Source organism: Stegastes partitus, unplaced genomic scaffold (assembly GCF_000690725.1).
Source record: "Stegastes partitus isolate 25-593 unplaced genomic scaffold, Stegastes_partitus-1.0.2 Scaffold0, whole genome shotgun sequence".
Classification (NCBI taxonomy): Eukaryota; Metazoa; Chordata; class Actinopteri; family Pomacentridae; genus Stegastes; species Stegastes partitus.
Genome location: NW_007577731.1, coordinates 1441000 through 1457324, shown reverse-complemented (window position 1 = coordinate 1457324; position 16325 = coordinate 1441000). Strand labels below are relative to the sequence as shown.

General features: G+C 45.2%; 1 protein-coding gene across 1 annotated transcript in view; it reads right to left on the bottom strand.

Annotated features, from left to right (window-relative positions):
• The window catches only part of LOC103368252 (uncharacterized), a 69187-nt gene that overhangs the window by 41247 nt on the left and 11615 nt on the right, over positions 1-16325 (bottom strand). Inside the window, exons 23-45 of the mRNA XM_008296599.1 lie at positions 16134-16314; positions 15888-16043; positions 13499-13632; positions 13235-13393; positions 12512-12695; positions 10771-10982; positions 10358-10546; positions 9700-9842; positions 9407-9566; positions 9229-9312; positions 8728-8865; positions 8401-8517; positions 8214-8306; positions 7900-8120; positions 7608-7801; positions 6388-6642; positions 6067-6296; positions 5759-5923; positions 4956-5033; positions 2754-3125; positions 2098-2451; positions 1441-1776; positions 200-331 (exon numbers count right to left, since the gene is read on the bottom strand). Coding sequence (XP_008294821.1) covers positions 200-331; positions 1441-1776; positions 2098-2451; positions 2754-3125; positions 4956-5033; positions 5759-5923; positions 6067-6296; positions 6388-6642; positions 7608-7801; positions 7900-8120; positions 8214-8306; positions 8401-8517; positions 8728-8865; positions 9229-9312; positions 9407-9566; positions 9700-9842; positions 10358-10546; positions 10771-10982; positions 12512-12695; positions 13235-13393; positions 13499-13632; positions 15888-16043; positions 16134-16314 — 4287 coding nt within the window. The remainder of the gene's footprint in view (positions 1-199; positions 332-1440; positions 1777-2097; positions 2452-2753; positions 3126-4955; positions 5034-5758; positions 5924-6066; positions 6297-6387; positions 6643-7607; positions 7802-7899; positions 8121-8213; positions 8307-8400; positions 8518-8727; positions 8866-9228; positions 9313-9406; positions 9567-9699; positions 9843-10357; positions 10547-10770; positions 10983-12511; positions 12696-13234; positions 13394-13498; positions 13633-15887; positions 16044-16133; positions 16315-16325) is intronic.

The window sequence follows — 16325 nt, the reverse complement described above, 5'->3', positions numbered from 1 at the left end:
CATGGAGACTCCACGCAGAAAGATCCCGGGTGTCCTCACCGGGACGTGAACCGGTGACCTTCTAGCTGTGAGGCGACGATGCTAACCACCAAGCAGCCCACATGTTACTCAACTAATGTGAAGTTAATTGCATTTAAAAGGCAGTTATTTGTACGTTTCTGAAATTTAACATGTTCGATTACAACATGCATTTTAATACCTTAGTTTTTCTGAGAGACATTAAAGTCTGCAGCTCAGCGTCGTCGACCGTCATCGAGACCTGAGATCTGACAGAAGTTGTGGAAAAAACCAGGGACCCAGAAGCCTGCATCCTGTCTGGACCACCCAGCTCCTAGAAACACAAACAAGCAGTGATTAGAAATAAAATAGTAGATCATTAGAGAGGGTAGAGAGGATGTTTAGATCATTTACTTGAGCATAATTAGCAATAATGTTAAAATACTCTGTTGAAGTAAGAGCCTTGAATGCAAAACCCGACTTCCTCAAGCCTCTAAATCCAGAGAGGTTTCTTGGCATTTGTGTTTTTGCTCCCATCACATTTTTAATCCCTCAGAAGTTATTTTTCACTGAAATATGAAGTCCCACACCTCTATGGAAACAGCTCAACCATGACTAGAGGTGGAGAGTAGATGATGATGTGGTCATAATGCCATAAATCATAAAATATTTTACAGTTCAAAAAAAAATTCTTGAATCATCAAGTACAAGATTTCTACCACTCTAAAACTACTATTTAGCTCTGTTTAAACACAGGCTGCAGTTTAGCTGAATAATCCCTGATTTGTTGTCACTGATGGCATCTTTTATCTTTTTTTTTTGTTCTTTTTGTTTGTCTGTTCGTTTGTTTTTTGCCTAATTCCTAAATGAGACATGTAGAATAAAGGGATTTTAATTTAATAAATTTAAGCTTTGGCTGGTCTTCCTGAAGGAGCTGCGCTTTACACATGATTAGCTCCATAAAAAAGTTGTACATCTGACAATTCATGATGTTTTTACTGCTTCTAGAGCTGATAAATGGTGTAATAGTGGTGCTATTAGTGCCATTCTCATTAAGCACAATGCTCGCTTACAAATCATATGTACTATATTATTAAATCATTGATTCGTTAATGTGCACATTACTTGACTTTTGCAGCTGGAGCAAATTTTAGTTTCTTCATATAGCACTGGGGAGCTTAATCTGTAATAATAAAGAATCATTTATGAGTCAGTTTATATTTCATTTTAATAATCTAAATCTGCAAAATAACTTAAAACATTCAAATAAAAGCAGTGGAGTAAATCGAAGAATATTTATGTCCAAAACATGGGAGAGTAGAAGCAAAATAAAGCGAATAACATGGAAGTACCTCAGTATATAAAAGCTGTACTTCCCTGCTTGTACAGGATGTGAGTGGATCTACTGAGAACATCATCGATCCTGTTCAGTGATGTCTGTACCTGAATCACGGTGCAGTTGTTGTAGTACACCAGCGACCCCTGCAGGCCAGACTGTGACACCACAGCTCCACCAGCCCTGACGGAGCACTCCTCCATCTGAACCAAGGCCTCGGCATCGTGCCGGAGGTTTCCAAACCTGCTGGCCACTCTCAGCCGGCAGCTCTTTGGCAGACCTCGGAGAGCAGGAAGGTCATGGTTGAGCTCAGCCTCCAGGCTCAGATCTGGCCAGGCCCTGGCGTGAAGCCTCAGGAGACCCCTTCTGCCCTCCAGATCAGTGTCCAGCACGGCTGTCCAGACACCCTGACGGTCCAGCACCACGGAGCCGTTCACATGAGCCTTTAATGAATAAGAAGCCTGTTGTCACTGTGACTTAATGAAATCAATCTTCCACAAATGCTGGATGTCTCATTTCTTTCTTTTTTTGAAGCATCATTGGATTCTTCAAAGGTTGTTGTGTCCTCCTTCAACCTTCATTCATGTTTGTAAGAGTAGTTTGTCTTTGCTCCACTTCATTCAAACCACTGACTGTATAATTAAAACTGGCTGTAACACGATTCATTCATTTTGTAGTTTCTATTTTTTGCTCTCTGTGATGGCTACAGAAACAAAGGCAGAGCTGATTACAGTTTCATGAAGCAATCATCCAAAAAGCCCCACCTGCAACACTGGGCACGTAGACTCCAGAGCCCACAGCCACCGAGTCCGTCCTCTGCCCTCTACGACTCTGTGGGCTCTGATGTGACATGTTCCAACTTTAATAACCAGAGCTCCAGCATGCTCAGGGCCTCCAGGAGCCGTAGCCTCTATGGAGACGATCTGTGGCAGCCCCTGACTCCTCAGGCCGGAGAAGGAGTGGATGAGGGTCCCGCTGAGATGTGGAGTCCTGCAGTGCTGCTGCAGCTCCAGAGACAGATCCTGGCCGTCTGCTCTTAGAGAGTAGGATGCAGTCAGCCGGCAAGGAACCACCGACAGGAGGCCTTGCAGAGCCAGAGACACGGGGAGGACGGTGCCCTGTGAAACAACCAGAGGTGGAGGATGTCCGTTAGCTGTGAAACTCTGCAGGATTTGGGTATGAAGCGTCAAACCAAGCAGCTGTAACATCTTTGGAGTTGTTCTGCTCTGGTGCTTTGACAAACGAGCTATAGCGTGTCCTTCTAATGGGCTGGAAACTCCAGTTCAAAGTTAACATAAACACGTGTACCCGTACGTCTAACTGCGATGAAAGAAATGGAAACGTACACTCACAGTTAGAGATAACTGCAATGTTTTAATCTTAAACATGTAGGATTGCACAAAGCTGATGACTTTCCTACCTGTAGTGAAGGGCAGTAGCTGGTCACATTGGCAGAGTAAGAAGACTCCTCAGCTTCCGTCTGGGAAGCTTTGATTCTCCCCAAATTACCCCTAAAATAACAGCGTCCCAGCTCCAGGCCAACCTCCACACCGGGTAGGAGCGCAGGTGAGACGTTGAGGAGCAGCGCACCGTGGGTAGGAAACTGTAGCGTCTTTATCGCCTCGATGGAGTGCTGCACAGACGCCCTCAGGCTCAGGTGGGGGTGACACATGAGGGACATACTAAGACTGGCCTTCTGCTCCCCCTCAGCCTGGAGAACGGAGCTGAGATGTGTGGAACAGCCAGAACGAGTGATGGAGATGTTGACGGAGGTCTGTGGCGGCAGGAGAGTCTACAGAGGCAAAACAAAATAAAGAAATATTAGGACACAAATCATCACGATATAAAGCCACAAAACACAAAACACAGCTTGTATATTTCACATTCTTTCATATTCTTGTAAGAGCTGTGATGACTTTGCCCCAAAATATGGTTTAAAGCTACAGATCGTAGTCCTACTGCACATTTTCGCTACGTTTACGTCTGTACAACAACATGACTGGATCATTTGGCTGTAATAAAGCAGACGATTTGGGGGAAAGGACGGGGCATGAGTCATATAACTGCCAGCTTGGTGTTATGAAATTCTCCAAAAGATTATTATTTAGGATTCTTGAAGTGTTGCGTCTCTTCCTTAAAGTCACTGTTGGTACCAAACACAGCGGCTGTCATTAGTTTTGCATGGATTCTGTTCTAAATCAAAGAAATAGAAGAAGAAAAAAAGTGGGACTAACGTGGCACGAGAGGGAATTTACCTTGTGGGGATCAGTTTGGTTTTTTTCAATGCACACAGAACAGACAGCTGGCAGACTGTGAGGAGATATAATCGCTGAATTTGACAAACTGAACTGGATTTAAATCACTGACTTCAGGTTTCATTTCATCTGACACTGTTGAGAGACTTCAGAGTCATGTTTTTAACTAGAAGCCACTCCAGAGCTTACATTCCTTACAAACTGGTTTTCTTTATACCGGTACATGTTGGTGTTTTCAGTTTAACTTGTGCTACACTGGAAAGCCAAGAGTCATCCTCCAAGCTGGAGATGTTTCTTTCACTTTCCTCCTGGTGGGAAACACTTTGTCTTGTTTCCTCTCTAACCTTCAGTAAGAAACATCGCTGACGGACGAAAACCTCCCAGCCGGTCCTGCTGTCCTTCCCTCCCCTGTGCTGATCTGCCAGGAGGAGCACAGAGCACCCATCGCTCTCCACTTCAAACCGGGCCCGACTCGCTGCGGTCGACATGCCAACGGACATCACCTCTGGCGCTCTAGCCAGGTTCTGCCGGAGCGTGGCTCTGAGGGAGGCCGAGGGCTCCGTCTCAGCGGTGATGTTCATCAGAGCGGAGCGGGCGTTGATGGACACTCGAGCAGCTGCGGAGAAGGAGGAATCACGGAGCTGGCCCGACCCTTGGAGGTCCACTCTGTTTGGGATGATCGGGGCAAGAGAGGCCCAGTGGTGCTGGAGGCTCCAACCCACCTCAGCTCTCTGGCCTCTCAGTAGCACAGACAGGAGGCTCTGGAAGGAGTCCTGCTGGTTCTCAAAACTCAGAGATCCTTTCAGTCTGTCTTTTCCTGCCTGTCCGTATACATTTAAAGAGGTTTTATGTGGTATATCCCCCTCAGTGCTCCCAACCTGCACCCACATCAGCCTCCCCACCCCCGTGCACCGCACAGACACCAGCAGACTGGAGCTGACTGAGTCCCATTCTGCACTAGCATCTGCCCAGATGTGACACCAGCTTTCCAGCCTCATCCGACCTGCCACTGCAGCCTTGTGCGTAACGCCTCGGCTCCCATATTCAAGCAGCCCATGCCAGCCATACAAGCCAGGCCTCTCCAACCTCAGCCCCACATTCAAGTCCGTTCTCCAGGATCCAGCTACCACCCCGATCCAGAGAGCCCACCTCTGAGGCCCTGGCCGGAGCAGGAGCCTAACGCCAGATCTGTTGGGCACGCCTAAATACGTCAGCAGGAGCACAGAGGAGTGAGTGAGGTTAGCTCTGAGCTCCTTCTGACCGCTGGAACTGTAGCAGCCTTTAGCTTGAGCGCTGAGGCTAACGTGAGCGAGCGACAGGCCGTAGCAGAGCCTGTTGTGTGGTCTATAGGAGCGAAAGGCTCGTACCTCCACAGGGCGATCTGCCACATTTCCATAGCACTGAGCTGAGAGTCGGTCTGCAGTGGCGTCCCCTGTGCAGTTCATCTGTGAAAACAAAACCCCTGTTGGCAAAGTTTGTTTTTTCTGAAGGAGGAGATGGAAGCATTTCTGAGGGATTACTGAACTTCAGGCCAGACACATTAAATATCGTGGTAGCGTCATTATGGAACAACATCTGTTTATGTTGGAATTCAGTTTTGAAAATTGGTGCTTCATCTGTTCCTACTGATCACTGAGTGCTGTTGTAGTGGAATAGTGAGTCTACTTTAAATTATGCTAATGTCTCTGTTGTTATAATAAATGGATGCCATACTGCTGTCAGTGAAGATATAGCCAACGTCCTACTAGCTTAGCATAGCACAGGGACTATGAAAAAACCTGCCAATTGGCACACCAGGGGCCTCTTTCACATTTACTTTATAATACAACACAACAATTGAGATATAATGTGCAAGACAGTGAATAATGGTTTAAAATGTAGAATTACTCTTTGAACTATTTCTGTTTCTACATTGGGTAATACTATTTCTGTTCTAACAACACGTAACAGTGTAAAAGTGACAATGTGGTGTTCCTCAGGGATCAATATTTGTACCCTTTTCATTTAGACTATTTTGTCCTCCATTTTAAATTGTACTATTTGTTTTTCTTTTTACTGTTATATGCAGACTTCTAGATCCTTCTGTTCAGCGTACTGAAAGCGTACACACATGGATACTTTCATATGCTAATATCTACAAATGAACACGTGGAAGTTATGTAAAACGTACCTGTAAGGACGTTGGTATGAATCCCTCGAGCAGCTGAATCTGTTGCCATAGAGATGCCGCTAAAAGAGCTGTTTTGTTTTTTGATCCAGCATTAAAAAGGATGTCGACCATCCTGGCATCTTCCATGTAGAGGACCAAACCTGTGTCCACTTTATCTGTTTCTAACTAACAGAGAGAAGAACAACATAAAAGTACAGGACAGGAAAAAGCCATGAATCTATATTTTATAAAAGATATTAATGCTTGTGAAATCCATAATAAACTATGAACTTGGTGGGGACAGAAAACTACACATGACAGTCCTGCACCTGGTAATGTGCTTTGGCTTGAAGAGAGCTTGGTAGGCCTCTTTCCAGCAGGGCTCTGACTTGGTGTTGCAGCCTGGAGGAGTATTGCCACTGTGGGATAAGATGGTTCGTTCTGCCTCCATGAAACTCAGCTTTAAGGTGTTCAGGTCCAGTCTGTAGCTCTGCCTGGGCTGACAGCTGACCGCCATCCTGGGACCACCTCACCTGAGCACTACTGTTGGTCAGTACACCTGCATCCAGAAGACACAAACACTGAGAGACAGGGAGATACATACATTTGTAGAAAATATCTATGTGTTATACTGATATCACAGTGATCACCTGTGGCGTCGAGCACGTGGAACGAGTGAGAAAGTCGTGTGTAGATTTCTCCCCTCCCTCGATTTCCCAGCTGGTGGGTCACATTCACACACAAATGCTCCACACCTGACCAAACACACAGCCAATCACGGGACGTTCTTCCCACCACGCCTTGTTCATCATCATCATCATCTCCGTCCAAAACATCTCCAGGATCCTGCTGATGTCTCAGCTCCACGCTGTACACAGCCTCCATCACTCTAACCCTCAGCTGTCCTGCAACAAAAAAACATGCTTTACATAAGATATTAAATACATCAAGTCCATTTGACCTTTTGACAAGAATTTACAAAAACAAAAAAAGCCTTCATCAGCTGATTGTGTAAGCATCAACCCCCTTTAAAAAGACTCACTTAATACAACACAGGAGCAGCCAAGTGGTGCTCGAAGTTACACAATTAGTTAAATGAAAATCATCTAAGTTAAGTCAATATATCTCAAGTAATTGTGTTATAAAGTATGTGGAAAGTCCAGTCATTGGTGAATCAGTGCTCCTGACACCATGAAGTCAGAAGAACACTCTGTGCAAAGCTTATTAAAAAGCCCCAGTCAGGGAATTGAGTCAGGGAAAATGTAAAAGTCACTGAATATCCCTTGGAATACAGTTATATCCATCATTAAGAAATGAAAGTAATATAGCACAAACGTAAATCTGCCGAGAACTGAGTGACCATCCAAGAAAAAGACTAGTGCGGGAGGCCACCAAGCCACCAGTCAAAGCTTTATAGGACTGCCAACGAGAAAGCCACTGTTGAGAAAAGCTCGTATTAAATCCCAACTAGAGCCTGTGGGAGAGTCTGAAGTCAGCTGGAAGAGACCACACCTTAGCTTTTTGGCCATCAGACTAGACGCTATGTTTGACGGACACCAAACACCGGCATCATCACACAAACACAAACCATCCCCACAGTGAAGCACGGCGGTGGCAGCATCATGTTCTATCTTGATAACAGATTTGGTTGACATGAAAGAGTGTTTTTTTTTGTAAATTTCTGTCAAAAAAGACTAATTATATTGACCATGATTCAATGTTGAAAAGCAACAAATGGGCAGAACTTCCACAGGGGGTGATACTATCAGTCAGCTACACATGCACTATGTAAAGCTTGGATGGTTCCATACTCTACAGTCATACCCCACAACGACAATAAACAGTGTAAGACTTTCACGTGGAGCTTTACCTTCGATTAAGGTGTCAGACTGCCCCAGTGCTCCATCCAACCCCAGGACTGGAGGCAGAATGTTGAGGTTGGTTATGGAGTGCCTCAAGTCCCCTGAAAGATCCAGCTGGAGACCCTGCAAGTCTTTCAGTGACCCTTTGACCTGAGCCAGCAGAGCCTCCTGTCCCTGTGTGAAGGAGCCACGTAGAAACACACTGGAGGGAGATAGAAGGAACACAGTGATGCTTGTCAGATGAATGACAAAACTACAGATCTCTCAGCTAACGTTCTAAAATAAACTTCATGAGCAAACCTGTCTGAGGACATGTTGGCAGCCAGGTCTACATGCAGCTCAGTGGCTGTAGGCAGCAGGCTTTGGGATAAATTTAGCCTCAGTCCTACAGCTCTGTCTTCCCTCTGGAGGGAGTGGGACATCTGGGCATTCAGCATCATCCTGTCCTTCCCATCAGCCTTCACATACACTGAGCTGCTCCCTCTACCAGGCACGGTGGAGACATCAGCAGTCGCCTTCACCTTGACACAACAAACAGGGAAGGGATGAACAACTACAAGATGCCGTATGACTTCAAAAACGTTACATTTTGTGAATACAAAAGCTCAGCCCACCTCTACTGTTTTGGGAATCTTTGATTTGAAGGGGTGGCTGAGAGATGAATACAGGCCGACTCTGCCTGACGTTCCGTTCAGCTGAACGGAAAGCTGGAAAGCAAAACAACCGTTTGGTTCCGGACATTTATTGGAAACTCATTAAACAAACATTAATTAAAATGCACGTCGAGTTTGGTTTCCTCACTTGGCACTCCTGTCGCTCCACTCTCAGTTTCCCTCTGGCCTGATAATCAAAGTCATTGTTGTCTTTTGGAGTCCAACATACGTCTCCCTCCATTATAGCCGAGGAGGGGAGCTGCAGCTGTAACAGCAAGAACAGATGAACTGGTCACAAGTTTGGCCTTTTCTACTGTAAACTATACTGTACAGTGTTGGAGGTGGACGTGGATCACTTACTACACTGCTGTCACTGTTCAGAGCACCATTCAGATCAGTACACTGCACACTGTGAGCATGACATACTGCACCGGACATTGTTTAAACATTCTTGTGAGTGGTGAGGCTTGTTTACCTGAAGCTGATGGAGGAAGTTGGCTTTGACTTTTATTGCTTGGTGACTTGAATGCAAAGGATTCAGCTGAACTTGACCAAAGAAAGTCAGCCTCTCTTTGCTCCCAACCCGCAACCTTCCTCGTACGTCTTTGTGGGTCTGAAGAAGGGCATGTCACAGAGAGAGCTTATATTTAATACATGAATGGTTCCCATACTCATCTATACTAAGCAGGTTAGATCTATTGTCCACCTATGTTAAATGGGATTTTATTGAAATGAGGAAGTACTTACAACTTTCGATGGCTCTGACATTAAATGGCAATGAAGCTCTGTGCAATTTGCATATACCCCTGTCAGTGGTTTTAATGTTGTGGCTGGCTTATATTCCACTGCTCTAAAACGAGTGTGTGCAAACTTTTGCAATGATGGACCCACTGAGATGTTTTTTGGAAGTCAGTGACATCAGACTTGGCTTTTAGGTTCATTTGAAGTCAGCGTTTTGAGTTTGAAGACAGTTTACCTGGTTGCTGGTGACGGTCACGCAGATCTCCGAGTCTGACGGAACCGTGTCCGAGCTGAACGGATGGGTCAGTGCAGAACAGACCTAAATACATCAGAGATCATATTAAAAAATGAAAATCACAGCTCACAGTCATTAACGAGTGCTGTGGTGATAAATTAACTTGCAACTGTCTTACAAAAGGGCTCGGTGGTCGGTAGCCCAGAGTCAGGGTGTGGACCACCTCCCTGTTGCCATGGAAACCAGCTTTCGACTCCAGGATGTAAAGGCCTTTGAGGAGGTCGACGGTGAAAGTCTCCCGCAGGAGGAGAGACTGAGGGAAGCTCTGAAGGGGCTGTCTGTGCGAGAGGGTTGCCGTTAAAGTCGCAAAGTTCTTCACGCTTTTTTTTTTTTTTGCTTTTTCATAAACTATAAGCAGAGCTAAAATACCCCAAGAGACTCATGTCCGGCCAGACAGGATGGGCTACAGACCTGAGGTGGATCATGGCAGTTTTCTGATACATCTTCTTGTCCCTCCTCAGCTCCTCCACCACTCCCTCAAACTCCAGGTCAGTGGACGGACTCTTGGGCTTCGAGAAGCTCATCTTCACAGTCACCTGCCGCTTTTTCAGACTCTGTAAAAGCAGCCACAGCTCATCAGGACATCAAACACATAACAACCAGCCAAAGAATGACAACTTCATCCCATCCATCCATCATCTATACACCGCTTAATCCTCACTAGGGTGGTGGGGGGCTGGAGTCTATCCCAGCTGATTCAGGGTGAAGGCAGGTTCACCTGGACAGGTAACCAGTCTATCACAGCGCTACACTTAGAGACAGACAACCAAGCACACTCACATTCACACCTACGGACAATTTAGAATCACCAATTAACCTCAGCATGTTTGTGGACTGTGGGAGGAAGCTGGAGAACCCGGAGAGAACCCACGCTGCACGGGGAGAACATGGAGACTCCACGCAGAAGGATCCTGGGTGTCCTCACTGGGACGCAAACCAGCGACCTTCTGGCTGTGAGGCGACGGTGCTAACCACCGAGCCACCTTGCAGCCCACGACAACTTCATGCTTCACTGAAATCAGTATTGAACACATCCAGTCTAGAGATGCAGCCCAGCGTGTCCACCCACCTTATCAGCAGCGCTCAGGGCAGCGGCTAAGCTGACGTTCTGCTTGCCGTAGGAGGAGGCCATGTGCAGGGTGTGGCTGGATTTAGAGGCCTCCAGAGAGACGTCTGCTCTCAGAGGAGGAGTCCACAATGAGCTCAAGGAGGCAGAGGCCTTCAGACTGCGCTTCCCCACTATGCTCCATCCCCCGACCTGTGGAGGGAAGGACCAGGAGGTGGTCAGGAAGCAGACATGAATGAATGTGCTTTTTTTTTTTTACATAAATATGCCACATTATTGTTAATATCTTGATCATTATTAACCCTTATACCTGGTTTTATTTCAGCTTTGTGCAAACTATTCCAACCAAGTAAACGGAAACTAAATGATGATTCTCATACAGACTGTTCAGACAGAGCAGCCTCTCCTCTCCTTACTTGGATGTAGGTGGCAGCTGGCGAGTAGAGCTCCAGACGGGCCTCCCGCTCCCTGCCCCTGTCCCTGTAGAAGCCCTCCAGGATGAGGTTACGGATGGTCAGCCACTTGCTGGCTGTCAGTTCCGAGGTGATCTGGAGTGTGTGGCGCTGGAGCTGGTTCAGCTTGTGGGCGGTGTAGACATACAGCCACGGTGTGTCCATGTTAAATGAGCCTGGACGGGTAATAACAGGGAGATGATGGCGCCTCGCTGCACGTATGAGTGCTCCACCGTGTGCAAATTCAAATGATTTATGCAAAGAAAACATCACACATGTAGTAATACAAGATGACTGTGGGGATTTGGGACAGTCGTGGTTTAAGACAAAGGAGCTCTTTCACGTTTATTTCATGAGGCAGGAGCACCGGAGAGGTTTCCAAAGGTTTCCCCCACATGCTGTCTAACTTACAGAAATGCATTTATTTGCAGTATTTTGGTGTTAGACCTTCTTCCTTTCCAGTGTTTGTGTTCCCTGGCAAATTTGGACGGATTTCTGGATGTCTGCAGGCCTCACTATTGGTTTCCTAGCAGCTCATCTTCCCTCTTAGCCTTGTTTCATCAGTCGTCTGCTTCTGGCCATCCTGGAGACTTTCTCAGACTCTGATGTAGAATCATCTCTGCGTGAAGATCAGCAGTGGTCTTCCTTCTGTCTCTAGTCCTTAAAATCTTGAGGTGTCTGACTTCAGTTCACTTTCGTTTCCTGCCTCTTCCTTTTTCTAAGTACCAGTCTCGGCAATTGAGTCCAAAGTCCATTTCACCACACTGTGAGGACACTTTCGGTCTTTCCGTGCTCGTCTAAGAAACCATCCAGCATCATGACGTGCTTTATTTACACTCAGCTCTTGACATTTTACTGTTTTGAATGAGGAATTTCAAACTGAATTCACCTTTTTATATCCATATCTGAGAAGTCAGAAATGAATCAAGCATAACTTTCAGCCACTAAAACTAATTTTTCTGCTGAGGAATGGAAGTAAACAACTCTAATTTGACATTTCAGTGCTTCACTAGTTTTTCTTCTTTTTTTTTTTTTGGTAAAACAGTAAATTTGAAAATTCCTGGATAACAATAATAATCATATTTTAGCATTAAAAATACCATTTTGGTCAAAGAGCTTCTACATACTGCTGTGTTATTATTGTGTAATTTATAAATACAATCTAAGGCTCCAGAAGCCAATGTAGCATTAATGTACATGTATATAAATGAATACTAGTAAAAGAATCTGGAAATCTGTGCTCATGTTCACACGTATCTGGACAATGAGGCCCAATGGTTGACATTTAGTGGAAAGGGGCACATGCAGAAAACAATCCACCAAATTTGTATGTACAAGAAATATCTGATGTAATAAATCACATGAAAATGCTAAGAAGCAGTTCAGTCATTCAATCAGGAGCGGGTGTTTGAAGAGCGTTAATCCAGTAAGCCTCGCGCTACCCCGCCTCAGAGTGGTGACGTGACACGTTTAATCCCACAGAAACACAGTGACGTTATTACATTTCTGTGGGATTTACGTTATTGTTCTTAATGTTTTGCAATTCATGTCTTCCAACAGTGCATGTTGAACGTCGATTGGCTGCAGAGTCACAGCCAGTTCTGGCACCAAGACGTCATGAATAAATGCATTTCTGCAAGTAAGTTAGAAGACTGTCTTTTTGAAACGTTTGGAATTTGGGACAATAAGACAGTTGTTTTCTCACCTTCCCACTTCTTCTGCAGGGCGTCTTTCGGGGGGCTTTTCCAGTGTAACCCAGCCACCAGCGGCATCAGGTTGTTGTAGTTGATTTTTAAGTGCGTGCTGCTCTCAGACCCAAACTGAGTCAGGTGGGAGTGCAGAAGCTGAGTCCTGTAGTTCAAGTTCTTCTCTGGTACCTGGAGGTTGAACTGAAATGAGAAGAGGGTGAATCTGTTATTTTTGGTAAGGATGCACAATATATTAGCAACCGCATCGGTATCGGCTGATATCAGTGTTTTGTCCCATATATCAGTGTCGGTCTGATGAACACATTTAGCCGATGATTGTCTAACATCAGCGCCTTCGTGTCTACATTTGATATCGCTGCTATTTCACAGATGTTTTTACCTAAATGGTCCTGGACTTAAATATGTTTAAATATGTTATACTTTTGTTATGTAATAAAGAAGACTATGTGGTCTAATTTCGGCTTCTTTTGAATAGTTTTCTCACAGTGCTCATTTTTCGGTGTGAACAAAAATTGAATATCGACATCGGTAATATCAGTTATCGCCGATATCAGAAATCTTAATATCGGATATCGGTATCGGCCAGAAATTTTAATATTGTGCATCATTAATTTTTGGTCATAAAAACACAGTTATATAGCTTGGAAAGTGCATCGAAAAGCATTATAAATGTCTGTGTGAACAGTGTGTGTTGGTTTGAAATAAAAACCGTCTTCTACCTCCAGTGTGTAGCTGGTGTGATTTTGCGTGGACTGGTTTTTGAAGGACTGGCTCAGGAGAAGCGTGTGTTTGTTGTTAATCTCGTCCCAGTGTTTGCCGTAGCTCATGTCCAGGGCTGATTTAACGTGGCTGGAGCTTTCTTCGTGCCTCAGGTGGATCTGAGAAGTACAGACAAACACCTTCAATCACAGCGAAACCTTCTGCTTTCTGCTCAGTTAGGGCTCATATTAGAGGCTTGTGTGTTTTGTTATATCTGCAGTCACCTTGTGGTTGACGGGAGCCGTGCTGGAGCAGTAGAACTCGTGATCAGCTCTCATGATGTATGTGAGGTTTGAGTCCGTCTCGCTCCTCAGCCTCTGGGACGTGTAGCACTCCTGACGCAGCTGTCGGGCATCACCTGCAAGGCCGTCAAAAAAAAACTGAAAACAACGCATCAACCACATACGATACGTCTCTAACTGATGTGACGCGTAGTGAAGCTTTTCTTTAGAGTCACACTGAGGCTCCTTTGCACGTCGGCGATATTAAACAGCAGAGATGTTGGATTTGTTTTGACATTTGCGACTAAAACTCATGCAGATGTGCTAAAAGGGATTTGAGCAGTTTGAAAGGAAAATAGGTTTAATATTATAGGATTCAGGTCTTTGTGGAAGGAAGGTTTATGTTTCTTCTTGTGAATTGATTCGTCTCTTCCTAAATGCAGAAAAGTGTCTGTGCTAGCCATCGAATTTCAACTGAACAAATAGGGAAAAGCTCAGGGTCGTTATTACAGCGGCTGAGATGCATTTCAACAATGCTTCTCCATTATCTTGCTAATTATTGCTTTAACCATGGAAGAAAGATGGATGACATTTAGCTGTAAAAATGGAAAAGTTTGTCCACTTCTATGACCACACATTAGCAGAGAAACATCTCACAACCGTTACCGTACGGGACAGTTTATCCAATAAAGCATTTATTCCAATCCATTCAGGTAATAAATCTGCTGTGAGTATGAGAGACGGATGCGAGTGAAATCAGTGGTCGCATACTGCAATTAATTAACCCAAACTCAGTGTTAATGTCTCCTTCAGGATATCAGCATCTGGAACTCCCAACTAGTCAGTCAGAGCTGATGAAGCCTCTTGGATGAGAGGTGGAACGTCTTCAAGGAACTCAAGCAAGTCCAGTTGCTATGATTAATCTACGAGAAGAGCCATGAGCTGGATGACTGAGAATCTTCACAGACAATAACTTAAAGCAATTATTCCATTAGATATCAGATAACTATAAACATCCAACTGATAAATCCAACAAACTCTGATCTTCCTCAGACTTGTTGGGTGTGCGGCTGAGGACCTGACGAAGTGCACGGCTGAGTTCGAAGTCATTTGCATGAACAGTCAGAGAAGTTTAACAGAACATAATGTGACACTCATTTCCTAGTTGTTTCCTCATCACCCCGGAGGTACAAATTCATTCCTGCACCACATCGTTATTGGTCCAATTTATATCTTCTTTTTACTTAAGAAGACCATGACGTACGGTGACTCATCTCTGTGTTCGCTTGAATTTGAGGTCGGGCATTTTTCTGAGTAAAAATTGACAAACAAAAAAAATTTGGACGAGTGGCTCATTAACTACATGGAGAAAGTTGTAGTCATGTGTCACACAGTGAATCAGAAGAGACGACTCCCATCGAGTGAGAGCCGGCTCCCCACTTTTGTTCTTTTTCGCTGCTCAGTGGCTCAGCTCACGGCAGATCTTTGTTTTGATTGGCAGCATGGCGGCCTTGTGGCCAAACACTTGTGAGGATTTAGTGCCACAGCTGATGTTATCATGGAGATGTGATGCTATCTGGAGGAGCCCCTCATCCAAAGAGCAGAAGAGTCACTGAGCTGGTGGCAGGCCGAGGCCTCAGTCTTCCCCACCTGGTGAAGGTGATGGAGGGGAGACAACATCACCTCCACCACCTTCACCAGGTGGGGGTGAAGGTGATGGAGGGGAGACAACATCTGTTTTTTTTTTATGCCAACCTGCACTAAGGACACACTGTTTGATGTTTGAACTGAGTTTTGTTCTGGTTCTGTTCTGTGGGTTTGTTTGCAGTGTTTTGTTCATTTGCTTTCATGATAAATTAAGTTTGAAAGTCTGATTAAAACATTAAACTAAAGTAAGAATGCCTGCTTTTGTAACATATAAATACACAGAATTAAGCTGTTATAAGGCTTCTCATAAAAACACTACATTCAAACACACACAGCGTTCACATCTGCCAAGTTTGGCTCAAATATGAGGCTACAGATGATAATAAATTAAGAGCCGTTTGGGAGCCGAAAAAGCCGAACTTCCCATCACGAGAGAGTTGAGACCAGCAACACTAGAAGCCAAGAAATCAGTTTGTTCCAAACATGCATTTTTTGAAAAGCGCAAGTCAACAGTCAAAATGAAACCAAGGATTCAACTTCTAAACCCTCATGTTGACGTAGTTTATGAGAAACCTCCACACTACAATAGAAATTCTGCCACTCAGTTATGGCTTTTGGTTTTGGTGTGCCATCCCGAGGTTTCAGTGGCCCGATATGAGACATTTCTGGGGATGCCACTGAAAAAATAACAGCGAGCTAAACTGCAGCTCCAGAACATCAAACCAGACATTTTCCTGTAACTCACCTCCCAGTCCGTACTTGAGCCTGAGCACAGAGCTCCACAGCGACCCCCTCTGCTCCATCAGGCCCAGCATCCGGCTGCCGACCACGCCGGGCAGCAGCAGCTCCGCCTCCACAGAGTACTGCCTGCTGCTGGTGTCCCGCCGGCGCTCCAGGGCCACTGGCAGCAAACATCAGTCACACATCTACCGCTGCCTCCAGAGTACCACACGACAGGATGTGCTTTAAAAAGTAAAACACAGCTAGCTACCTGACAGCGATGCAGTTTCTCTGAACACATTCTTCACGGTAGCAGAAAAGCTGGTCTTCCTCCCTAACCCACGAGTGACGTTAGCAGACAGGATCACGGGGTGGGCGTCGGCGGCCATCTTGGCTTCGACGTGGTAGCGTGTCCTCTGCTCTGACAGGAAGGTGTGTGTGTCCACCAGACCCTGGAGTGGAC